Source organism: Phocoena sinus, chromosome 17 (genome assembly GCF_008692025.1).
Source record: "Phocoena sinus isolate mPhoSin1 chromosome 17, mPhoSin1.pri, whole genome shotgun sequence".
Taxonomy (NCBI): domain Eukaryota; kingdom Metazoa; phylum Chordata; class Mammalia; order Artiodactyla; family Phocoenidae; genus Phocoena; species Phocoena sinus.
The window spans coordinates 33,535,749-33,548,981 of record NC_045779.1 but is presented as its reverse complement, the minus strand read 5'-3'; the positions used below and the strand labels follow the sequence as shown (position 1 = coordinate 33,548,981).

Sequence of the window (13,233 nt, the reverse complement as noted above, 5' to 3'; positions counted from 1 at the left end):
GTAGAGGGAATTTTCCATGAAGACTTTAAAGATCTAAGAGAGTTTGTTTATAAGAGAACAGAGGTAAGAGGATATGCCAGCAAACTACACGAAGCAAGGAGCATGGAACAATGAGCAGACCATTTTGCTACCAATCTTAAATTCTACCCGCATTGTGTCCCATCTTTTTAATATTTCTCAACTCTGATTAACAGACAGGTATTGTTGCCAAGCAACAGTTAAGTTTTCCTTAATCACTCTGAGACTACTCAATCTGTCCTCCTGGTAATCAGACATAAACAGGACAAAGTTATAGCAAAAGCCAGCTAGGGAAGGACTTGCCCTGAAAAGGGAAAAAGTGACTTTATAGTGATGGAGCTGCAGGACCTCACCAACATGTACCAGCAGGAACAAGAAGAGTGCTTATGAGACTGTATTCTGAAATTGCTAAACAAGGAGCAGATGGAAAATAAATTTGGACAAGGGAGAGTTTATTGATTTGGCAGCACTCTCCAGGGAGAGAGGATTTAATACTATCAAGGACCCTAGGAAATATGACTATCATTCTTCCATGATGGCTCTTAGAAGCTTGAAGAAAGTGGTGGCCCACATGAAGAGAAGTAGAAATGGAAGAATTGTAATGGCAGATGGAAGATGTAAGGAGCAAAATGCTCAGAGAAGTAGGCATGCCAGTATTCCAATACAGATGCTCTATTTATCAAAGTGACTAGGAATTCTCTGGTGAGAGGGGCACCAGCATCACTGAGAAGCTCAGTGGTGGCTCTCCTCATAGGTCATGGGGAGTGATAAAAGATGTTGTTATAGAACTGGGTTCACATATAAACAACAAGGCTAACAGAATCCTGAAACAGTAGAAGCCGGGTGGCAGCACTTAACCAAAAGAAAGGTACCACTACACGTATCCAAATGAGTGGCAAAATAGGAGTGACAGTCAGAGATCCTGACCTCTGAAGATGATTAATAGAATACGGCATCCCTAGGGGGAAAGATAGAGGTTAGCTAACAAGGGCATGCTCAATCTATACAATGACAAGAAATCAAGGATGGGTGACATGAGGCTGAGAGCAGCAGTCTCAATAAAAAGTCAGTCTCTTACCCAGTTTTCTAACTTGAGCCAGTTTACCAATCCAGAACCCATTTACTGAAGGAGAGGCAGGATTGCCAGGAGGAAGCACCCTGTAACACTCTGGTGAGAATATATGGTAATGATTTCGCCGTCCATGCCCACCCCACCCTCAGTCCTTCCTCAAAAGGACCTATGGCCATTTCCTCGGGAAACCATACACTGAGGAAGAGGGAATGCTCAAACATTTTGAGGATTGTTGGACACAATCATTATTGATGCCCAGGAACACAAAGAATTATTATGGCCCACAGTTAGAGGTAGATAGGAGCCAGATAATAAATGGAATTTTTGCCCAGGTGTGGAAGAAGTACATCCACTGAGCACAGGGACCTATCTGGTGGTCATTTCCACAGTTCCCAAATATACAATTGAAAAGGACATATTTGGTAGTTAGTAAAGCACCCACATTAGTACAGTTCTTTGGCCTACGGAATAAGAGCTATCAAAGTGGGAAAGGCCAATGGGGAGCCTCTGAAATTGCACAGGCAAGATAGTAAATAAAAAACAATATAGAAATTTCCAGTTGTGATGTACAGCATGACTATAAGCTAACAATACTGTTTTGTATATTTGAAAGTTTGTATGTGTGTGAAGTATGGGGTCAGTCTTCATTTCTTTTGTAGTGTTAACTAATAACCCTAGGACCATTTACTGAAAAAGGAAGAACTTTCTTCCATTGATCTGTAATATCACTTTTGAAAACTCAAATTACATATGCAGATCAACATGGTTGACCTAACATGGGTTAGGCCTATTTTGACACATTTGCCTATTTCTTATCCTCGTGTCAACAGAACACTGACAATATAACTTTATAAATACATCCTGATACTTGGTAGTTGTAAGCACTCCAGCTTTATTCTTCTTCAAAATTTCCTTGGCTATTCTCAGCCTTGGCATTTCCATATAGATTTTTAAAACTGCTTATCAATTTCCACTCAAAAAATTGGGACATTTTTATATTCATTTTTCATTGTATAGAAAGATCAATTTTGTGAGAAATGGCATCTTAATCCACGAACATGGTATACTATACTGAATTTATTTAGAACTTATTTTCATTTCTGTCAGTAGTTTTTTGCAGTCAATAATGTTTTGTATCACATCTTTTGATAGATTTCTTATAAGGTATTTGATGACTGTTGGTGCTACTATAATTAGCTATTTAAATGTCATATTCTATTTATTTTCTGGAATAAAGGTATACAACTGAATTTTTTAGACATTGTGTTCAGTTACCTTATTAAATATACTTTTCAGTTCTTTTAGATTTTCAATGTACATGATCATGTTATTTGTGAATGACTGTTATTTCTTCCTTTCCAATCCATATGCCTTTTCTTTTTCCATTTTCCATTGCTTAGAACATCCAAAACCATGTTTAAAATAAGTGGTAAGAGCAAATATGTCCTTATTTCATTCCTGATGTCAGGGGGAAACATGAAATAATTTACCTTAAGTATAATGTAAGCAGCAGTTATTTGGTAGATGCCTTTTATCTGATCAAGAATGTTCCCTTCATTCCAATTTTGCTGAATAAATGGATGAATGTGGAATTTTATCAAATGATTTTACTGCAGCTACCAAGATGATCATTATTTTGCTCCCTTTTCCCTGTTATTCTGGTGAATTACATTTATTTTTTTCCCCCAGTTAACACCCACCCTTCTATTTCTGGAATAAGCCCCACTTAGTCATGATTATCCTTTTTATATACCACCTGATTCAATTCACTAATTTTGTGTATAAGATTTTTGCATCTATGTTCATAACAGAGCCTTTCATAAACCAGCCTTTTAAAGTGACATCTTTCTTCCTTCTCATTTCAGAATGCTTTTGAAAACCAAAAATTATGTGATCAGAAGTGTACTCTAGGGTGTTTACTTTGTAGTGTGTAGACTGTAGAATGGATTAGTGCAGGAGGTGTGTGGTGAAGGATTAGGAAGCTACTATAGCATTAAGAGAAGAGCTTGCACCAGCTTGGTACAAGTAGAAATGGAAAGGACGGATAGACTCCCCAGTACTTAGCTACTGATTAGATGAAAGTGCAACATTATGAAACAGAGAAATTAGGAGAACTTTATCTGAGCTTGGAGAAGAGTAAAAATAATTGGAGTGAAATACTTATCTTCACTATAATTATCACAATCATTAGGAACCATACGAAGGAATGACCGCAATTTAAGCAATTGCAAATGCATGGAAATACGTAACTGGTCACTACGTTAATATCTTTAATTAGAAAGTTTCCTTACGTTGCTTTGAAGCTGATTTTTAAAATCATTTCCATTCACAATCAGAAAAAAAATCGATAATCTTGTATTCATTGAACACCTTAAAATGGGATCCTTTTAAGACAGCACATTTCAATACACATTGCGCTATTCCTTTCCTAACCACAGGGTGGCGACTAGGCGCCAACGCCGCACTTCTGTCTATCCCTCCGCTTCTTAGGCAGGTGTGGCTTCCAGGAGCGCGCACGTCCCGGAGTCTGCGCCAATCGCAGGCGCCGCGGCCGCGCACGTCGGTCAGCCGCGGTTACGCTGTCGCCCATCGGCCAGACCCTAGTGTTCCAGGCCATGTGGAAGTTGCTCCCAGCTGCGGGCCGTGCCCAAGGTAAGGGCGGTAGGGAGATGTCCGGGGACCGGTTTCCCGGGAGCAGATGCGGTGGGCACAGGGTTTGCGGATCGTTACTTTCGGTCCGTTCTCGCCCTGGGAGACTGCGAAAGCTGGTGCGAAAGCCGCGCATTTGTTGTGTGGGGACTGCGTAGTCTTTCTCGGCGGGTGCGCAGTGCTTGCGAACCAAGCTTTGGTCTGACGGGGGGAGGAGGCATGCGACACTGGGCCGTTCAGTGACCGCCGGTTCCTCTCCTCCCGGTCTACCGCCAGGTTCTCCGTGGTTGGGACCAACTCCTCTGGCGGGACTAGCTCTGACCCGGGCTTAAATGGTCTTCCGGATTGAGTCTTGGCCGGGTATATGTTACGACATCTAGCGTTTTAAGCTTTTGAGGAAACATCCAGAATAAGTTAACAGTCTGGAAGACTCTATGACTCTGTCTTGAGCGCATTGTGAGGGGCCACGGAGATGACTTGTGTAAATGGCAACTACAGGAAAGCATAATTTTGGTTTTGTTTCGGAGCCTTTTACCGTTTTGTTATCACAACAACTGAAAAAAAATTTTTTCTGCATTTCTAGCAGCGGAAAATGGTAATTGCATGTAAATTGGTTGCCTAATATATGTAAGCACTTATTAGTTGATAGATAAGCAGTTGTAGCCTATGATTGGCCTTGCCCTCCGGAAGTTTACATTATGATTGAAGAAAAGATCTACGTAGAGGCTAAATGGACTGACAGTGTAAGGAAGTGTGGAGAGGGCCAAACTAATGGTAAGGAAAATAAATACTGTAATAATACTGTAGATACTAAAAAGTATAGAGACTCAAAGATCAAGTTTCACTGTGGACTTGGAGCATTGCGAGGTGTAACACAGTAGGAACAGTTTCCAGAAACAGTTGTAGCCTGTGGCTGGCTCTTTGAGTTCCTTTAAGGAGGCAGCAGAAGAAAAATGCCCCTAGTGCCAGTGGGTGGCATTCTTAACTTTTGGGGGATCTTGAACTCTTTTCGGAATCAGATGGAGGATATGGGGTTCCATCCTTCTAAGAAAAATGTAGGGAAACCAACACAAAAGATTTTTGTTGAAAGAGTCCACTCTAGGTTAAGAATCTGATTAATAAAATATAATCCAGGTCTCGTCAAGGTTTACCTGGACTCCTTTCTACTTGTCTAGTTTATTTGCCCTAATCACTCTACCACTCCAGTGGTACCAGTCTAAACTCTACAAGTCTTCAACGTACATGCTGTTCTTCCAACAATTTGTGATTTCCAAATTTTATTTAATAACCTTTTCGCATTGTTCTAAAAGCTACCTTTAACATAAAAAAAAAAATCCCCAAATTATGCTCTTGAATCTGGTCTGGACTTTTCTTGCATTGATCTATATTTTTTACTCTTGATCCAATACCATACTTTTAAACTGCTTTCACTTTGTGGCATATTTTACCACCTGGTAGAGGAAGTTCCCATAATATTCACATTTTTCTGGACAGTTTTTCACATTATATTTTCCTGATGGAATTTTGAATTCATTTATCAAGCTCCAAACATAGTGTTGTGATTTTATTTTGTAATGCATTAAATTATAAGTTAATTTGGGCAAGCATTGACAAAATTGTTTTCCTGTTAGAAAAATGGTAGAGCTTTCTATCTATTTAGATTTGCCTCCTTCAGTGAGGCTTTACTGGAAAACAGAAGTTTGATTTATGTAAAGTTGATTATTAGCCTTTAAATAGCAAAATAAAAATGTTTAAATATTTGCCATACGTATATCTTAAATACATGTTTATGTGTGTGTGTACCTGTTAATTTACTTTTTAAAAAAATTCTCTTAGAACCATACAGACTTTTGGCTGGTGTTGAGTACATTGTTGGAAGGAAAAACTGTGGCATTCTAATTGAAGATGATCAATCAATCAGCCGAAATCATGCTGTATTAACTGCTAACTTTTCTGTAACTAACCTGGTAAGTTACTAATTTTATTTCACTAGCTGACAGTAAGAGGATTGAAATCACAAAAGTTTACCTTGGTGTATATGTAAGAGAGTTTGGGAGACTTTTTATAAAGCTGTTAGTTTTCTTTAAATGTTCACAAAATTAAGGACGTTCGGGCAGTGGTACTGGTGATATTTGTTTATTTAAGATTTGAAGTTTCTGTTTCAGTATTTTACTATTTGTTTTAGTGATTTAGAAACAAAGGGGAAGTAGAACATATTTATTTACTTGAACATTTATTGAGTGCTTACTGTGTGTCAGTCACTGTGCCAAAGCCTGGGAATAGAACAGTGAATAGACCATCGTGACTCCTGCTTTAATGAGTTAATGCAGCCATATGAACACTGGTGTTTCCTGTATATCTTAGGTTTTCACAAGGGAAATTGATTTGCTTTACTACGGAAAACAGCTGTTGTATGTGCCCCACAGCTCCTTTGAATGGCTTTGAGTTTGTTTTGGTGTGTTGGTTGTTTTAATAATAAAGGTAGATTGTAAAAGTAATATAAATATATACAAATAGCTGTGCTCATGGTAATGCTGGTGGTAATTAAGGAAGAAAAGCCATTATTTTGAGCAAAGACTGCATGTTGGCAAATGCTGGATCTGTTCAGTAATATTTAGGTTTTGTGTCTGTATTCTTTTAGGTATAGAAAAACATTGTTGAAAATCCTAAAGAAAAAAAATTGTTACTGCAAGTCAGACACTCTAGCCTTTTTGCATTGGACTGATTTTTACTATGTGATTTTGATAATTAAAAAAAAAAACAAAAACCTTAGGAATGAAGCTGTCATGTTATACATGAAACAGACTGTACAAAAGCAAACAATTCTCAAATTATGAGGGGTCAGGAAAATCTCCACTGACTTACAAAAATAAAGAAAATGTATGTTCTAAGAGGAGTGATTCTGGAATTGACATTTTTCTCTTAATTGCTAGTTGAGTGATCATTCTTTGCTTGCAACCAAAACAATAACTCTATTGCCTACTGTGTTGGGAGGTTAGCCACCTATCACCTATTCCAGAAGTTATCAACCTTTTGTTTTGAAACCTTTCCCCCTAGGAACAGTATTTACTGAGCGGTAAGAGACTTTAAATTATTTATTGATTTTTTTTTCAGAGTCAAACAGATGAAATCCCTGTATTGACAATAAAAGATAATTCTAAGTATGGTACGTTTGTTAATGAGGAAAAAATGCAGAATGGCCTTTCCCGAATTTTGAAGACAGGGGATAGAGTTACCTTTGGAGTGTTTGAAAGTAAATTCAGGTAAGAATTTTTAAATTGATATTAAAATGGACAGCTTTATTTTGTACCAATCAGATTCTAAAGGAAAAGGATATTTATGGATAATGAATTGGAACCAGTCTATTTAGTTCCTACTTAGGACAGTGGTGAACTTCGCACCACACGTGGTTAGTGCATTTTATTAACCATAGATAGTGAAAAGAGTGAATGAGAGTTTGAGTGGGCCCTAAGAACCTTGATGGGAGCTACTTTTGTTTGATTCTGCATAGGTCAAAGTATAATGTTAAACTTTGATCATTGTTTTTTTCTTAATTGCGACTTAAGACTTAGGAAGTGATAATTTCATAAGTTAGAAAGTTTAGTAATTTAATAAAAATTAAAATAACAGCATATGATGCGAGCTTAAAGTTTAAAGTACCATAAGTTGCCATCTCTATAACTATTATAACTTTATGTAACTTATTCTCATTTACAGAGTAGAGTATGAACCTTTGGTTGCATGCTCTTCTTGTTTAGATGTCTCTGGGAAAACTGCTTTAAGTCAAGCTGTATTGCAACTTGGAGGACTTACTGTAAACAATTGGACAGAGGAATGTACTCACCTTGTCATGACATCAGTTAAAGTTACCATTAAAGTAAGTTGAATGCCTTGTTATTATGTTAAAGTAAGTTCTCTGAATATAAGTTTATTCCTTTACCCACTATACATGGATGTTTTAAAAGTCACTTGCTTTAAAACTATCAGAACTGTTAGTTGTAGATTTATATATGCCAATGAACCCCCTATCTACCGTATAGGCTAGAATGGGGCAAGCAAAAGCACATTAAATTATATTTCAGATACTGATTTAGCATTTAAATGATTTATATTATCCTTTCACCAAGAAGTTATTACAGCCTATAGTTTGTGTTTTCAGTCTAAAAGCAAAGCAATTAGAGATCAACTGCCAGTCTTCAAAGTTAGCAGCTCATGTCTTTCCTTCCTCCAGTCTCTGATACCATCTCATGGTTTCATGCTCTTTTCTTTAGTTCTTATTTGGCTTTAGACCCTAATCACAAAGACTTTAGGTTCTTACAGTATTACCTTAATGTATTGTCACAATCTAGAGATATGTAGATATATGTTATTTGTCAAAGCAGTGATATATTTTGGGATGTTTCAGACTTTGCATCATCTTCAGATTTGGTTAATCCAAAACTAATTGAAGAATGATTTGGGGAGGTGATTCGTCTCCTTCAGCAGGTTGACTATATATATGTGAGATTGTTTTAGGTTAATATCTATAGTGAAAAGCAACAGTAGATTCCTTTATTCAATGATACAAAAATCCTTTAATATATAATTAATTAAATTAGAATATGTGTCTTATACCTAAATAAGTGTCATAGAGAAAGGCTTGCTGTTCAAATTGAACCTCATGTTAAACTTGGATCAAAGATTGTTTCATCTTTGTAAGTTTATGAAATTGATTTATAAATTCAACAGAGTGATTAGCCTCCTGAATAGTAATTTATGCTAATAAACCCAAATAATAGAGTCATAATTCAAAATGTCCATTTATTAGTTTATAGTAGGGATGTATCTTTATAGTGACCAGAATATTTACATGTAGACTCCAACATGGTCCCCTTGAAGATACCAAGGTACCTGAGAAATGGAATTGGTAATCATGCCATTGCTTGGTGGGTATGAAATAAGAGCAAAGGCAGTTAGATGGTCTTGAAAGATATTTTACTGAGTCTGTGACAGACCTGGAAACTAGGATCCATTTACCATAGTACACAGTATTCCAGTGACTAGGATGCTAATGGCCACCCAGTCCCTGGATATTAGAGAGTACTGTATATATACCAACAAAGGCTTGCAGAGCAATACTCCTTTTTCACTATTTCTGATCAATCGTGTGCAAAAAAAATTTGTCATTATATTATTTTTTTAGTAAATTTTCCAAAAATACAGGTTAGTTTATATTTTTAAAATTGTTGAATGTTAGAACCAAAAGGTAACCTAAAGAGCATTCAGTTCAGTTTTTATTTTCTGAGGAGGAAACTGAGGCATGGAGCAATTGAATCCTCTGCCCAGGATCACATGTATTGGAGTTTACTCAGTCCAGTGTTGAATTGCACATTACTGCTTCATGCAAGAAGTCAATTATTTCATTCATATTTGAGGTTCATAACTTTCAGATTTCATTCTTGAGAGATACCCTAAATTGCTTGCTCACATTTAGGTAATTGCCCATGTTTATTAGAAGCATTCTTACCAATTCTTTAGTTGTATTATTTCCTGGAATTATGCTGAATCTTATTTTCATTGCCAGTGATGGTATATTTTAATCTGTCTCAAATTTTGTGGATACATCTTATTTGAGGCTTATAGTTTAATTCACTTGCTAGTTGAAGTTTCTTCCCCCACTCCGTCTGTATATACTTATTTTCAGCTTTTGTCCAACACTAAAGAGTTATTCCTTTATTTACTTTCTTAAAAAGACTTTATTCCATAATTAAAATCAGTTTGAAAGGCAATTAAGGTGAAAGAACTCTCTCATGTTTATCTCTTGTTACTGTCTTCTCTAGGGCAGACATTACATTTCCTTAATTCTAAGATGTACATTTTAATGTTTTTAAAATGGTATACATTTTTAAATTGACTTGTATTTTATGTTATGTTGTTCTGCCCTCCCCAAGCAGTTTTTAAATTAATATTGTAATTGGTAACTTCTTTTTTTTCACCTTTAATAATGATTGTTTATTGTTTATCACTACTTGCCTGTATGTTACATTTATTTGTTATTTCTACAGTCTTATTGCTATTTTAGCATATAGGCCTTTGCTTTGCAGGATTCTGACTTACATGAATTGTAGTTACCACAGTTTGTTTATTTTTAATTTTTATTTTATATTGGAGTATAGTTGATTAACAACCTTGTTAGTTTCAGGTGTACAGCAAAGTGATTCAGTTATACATACACATGTATCTATTCTTTTTCAAATTCTTTTCCCGTTTAGGTTATTACAGAATATCAAGCAGAGTCCCCTGAGCTATACAGTAGGTCCTCATTGGTTATCTATTTTAAATATAGCATTGTGTATATGTCAATTCCAAACTCCCAATCTGTCCCCCCCTGTATTGTAATTGGTAGCTTCTAATAATCAAGTGATTATACAGGGATTTTTATACTAAAACTAGGCAGTGACCAATACTGACTTCTGTTTTATAGATTGTGTCTCCTTTATAAATTTAGAGAGACAGGAGGAAAAACAGAATAGAACAGCCTCTTTGTAGTCTATAACTTAACATCTTTAAAAAAGCTAGGGTATGAGTATATATATTCACATGTTTTCTTCTTTTTAGACAATATGTGCACTCATTTGTGGGCGTCCGATTGTAAAACCAGAATATTTTACTGAATTTCTTAAAACAGTTCAGTCCAAGAAACAGCCTCCAGAAATTGAAAGGTATATTGCGTATTTTAAGTATAATAAAATATGACATACAAAATATGATAGCACTGGTTTTATTTAGGTTAATTCCCTCTTTATTGACTATTTCAGGATGTAATGTTACAGTTCAGTATTATTAATGAAGTTTTCTTGTTAGTATGTGAAGAAAGTTTCCCAGTTCTTTGTCGATTGTTCTTATCTCTGTGAAACACATGCTACATATGTACCAATATTAAAAGGAAAATATTGAAGGACAGTAATAGCATAGAGGTGAAATCAGTAGAGCACACATGCCAATGCTGGGCATCATGCATGCAGGACACCAGGAATTGTGTGGTGCAGCATCCCTGTTGTGGAGCCTCAGAGTCCTGGGCCAGAATATTAACAGCGCTGTGGCCTTGGGAATTGAGCTGATTTCTTCTAAGTGTCAGTTACCGCCTTTGAAAAATGAGACTAATACCTGTCCTGCTGAGTGTCTAAGTATTCAGTATTATTAGTATTAGTATAAGTATTTATCTTAACTCGTGGCATACATAAAGTCTGAGCATATTGCCTGGCATCATAATAGGTGCTTATTAAAAGAAGTGTAGCTAATTGCAATATCTGGGAAGATTCATAGTAGCTTGATTATTTATTTAATTTTTTGGATGCTCTGCTAAATTTGTGAACCACCAGACTAAAGGATCTATCCACTCTATGTATTGTATTAGTAATGTTTGCAGTAATATAAGCTATGGTTGAGGAGGAAGATATTTGTGATTTTTCTTTTTAGATTGCATGGTTAAAATACTGGTGACTATAAAACGGTGGGTGTTTTTAGTCAACATAAGAACATGCTTGCTTAAAATGTATGTCAGTAGCTTATAGTCTATATGGCATAATACATTTGAGGAAGTTTTAAAAATCTAAAATTCTATGCAAATTAAGTATTTTATTACCCAATTTAAGTTTTCCCTATTCAAGCTAAGTATTTTATTACCAATTTAAAAATATTACTAGCTATTACAAGCTAATTTGCCCAGTACATATATTTTTAGGAACTATTTATACCTGATAATATGTATCTGCTTTTAAAAGTAACTGAATATCAGATTTTTCTCTTTGTTTTTAATTTTCATTTGGGAGGTTTCTTGTATTTTATAATCTGGTTAACAGAAAATATGCTTTCCTCTGGAAAGAAATCTTCAGATTTTATTTTATTTATTTTTTGGCCACACCAAGTGGCTTGCGGGATCTGAGTTTCCTGACCAGGGATTGAACCTGGGCCCTTGGCAGTGAAAATGCAGAGTCCTAACCACTAGACCACCAGGGAATTCCCGAGATTTTAAAATAGATGATTCTTAACCTTTTTTGAGTCCTAGACCCCCTGTGAGAAAATGAAAGCACTGGTCTCTCCTCTAGAAACTTCACTTACTGCCAACTTACATAGTATTTCAACAGAATTACATTTTTCCCTGAAGCCTATTTATGACCCTCCCTAGAAAAGTTGATAAATCCTATAAATAATGACTCTTGTTACAGATAATAAACCATTGTTAATTCTAGATTACTTAAGAGTGGAGGGGTCTGACTTTTTACTACTGGTGATATGTTTTATGGTCTTAGAGTTTTTAGAATTAGTCATTGATTCTTGCTTATTTGTTCAGATTCTCAGGTGTATTTAACCTTGGTTTTTTTGTTGTTTTTACTTTAGGTTAGGCATAGTTTTTTTCTGGCTTCAATTTGCGATTGTATTAACTTAGATGACTATAATAAAACATCACTACTCTAAGATTGTTCACTAACTCCTAATTCAGTGTTAACCAGGAAAGACTATTACATTAGTTCATGTTTGATGATGGCAACTGATAATCAAGTTTTTAATACTATTTTAAAATACGTAGTTTTTTGCCTTAATAGATTGCTATACTTATTGGGATCCATTTTGATATGTTTGTTGAAGACTAATTTGACTCCATACTCAATTAAATAGAAAAATAATTAAATTTAAGGTATTAAATAGTAGTAGGATGGGTTATAAAAGGGATATGAGATAAATTGTGGTGGCTCTTCTATTACATAACTACCTGTTCTTTTAGTTCTGTAAAAGCATTATCACTAGTCCTGAATTTAAATTAGGAGGCATACTATAATATTTTTACCTAACAAAATGTGTAGTCCTTTTTGGTACAGTTATGTCTGCATCTTTGCACTGTTACCACGAAACAGAGTAAGTGAAGGGTTAAGATAGAGTACCTGATATGGTTTGTGGTACCTAATTTTCCTATACTGTTATCAAAGTACCAATGTAGATGAAGTAATTTTTAGATTACATTTAAAAGAAGTATTTAATTTTGATACTCTGTGCTCTAATAAAGGAAGTTCATTAAAATATTATATATGTCTGAATGTGAAAAAAATGATCCTCAAGAGAAAAAGGGAGTTTCCCTTTCTCAGTTTATTTTAAACAACAAGCAGCATTGTTTTCAGAAAACACTGTTGGGAGAGAGTCCTTACATCATACAAAACTTGCTGGTTATGCCAAGAATGAAAGGCCCTGACTACCCTATACCCAGGCCATTTCTCAGGGTTATGTTTGCAGTGAGAAACCTGGAGGGATGAGGTAATATCTCCTTCCCAGGACAGAGAGCAGGCCTGCTTATAGCTTGTTATAAAATGGGTGGATTCCCAAGTTCAGTGTAACACTACCCATGGTATATACCTCTCCTGTAACACAACCCATGGTATGTACCTTCTGTGTCATCCCCAGGGGACTTGGCATGGAAGGAGACCTGCTGCAAACACACTGAGGCTTGCTGCTTGCTTTGT

The 13,233-nt window shown here is 35.8% G+C and overlaps 1 protein-coding gene across 1 annotated transcript in view; it reads left to right on the top strand.

Annotated features, from left to right (window-relative positions):
- The first annotated feature begins 3,650 nt into the window (after window positions 1-3,650).
- NBN (nibrin) overlaps window positions 3,651-13,233 on the top strand; it is a 44,369-nt gene continuing 34,786 nt past the window's right edge. Inside the window, 5 exon segments of the mRNA XM_032610173.1 lie at window positions 3,651-3,742; window positions 5,576-5,706; window positions 6,854-7,002; window positions 7,457-7,616; window positions 10,337-10,440. Coding sequence (XP_032466064.1) covers window positions 3,706-3,742; window positions 5,576-5,706; window positions 6,854-7,002; window positions 7,457-7,616; window positions 10,337-10,440 — 581 coding nt within the window. The 5' untranslated portion in view covers window positions 3,651-3,705.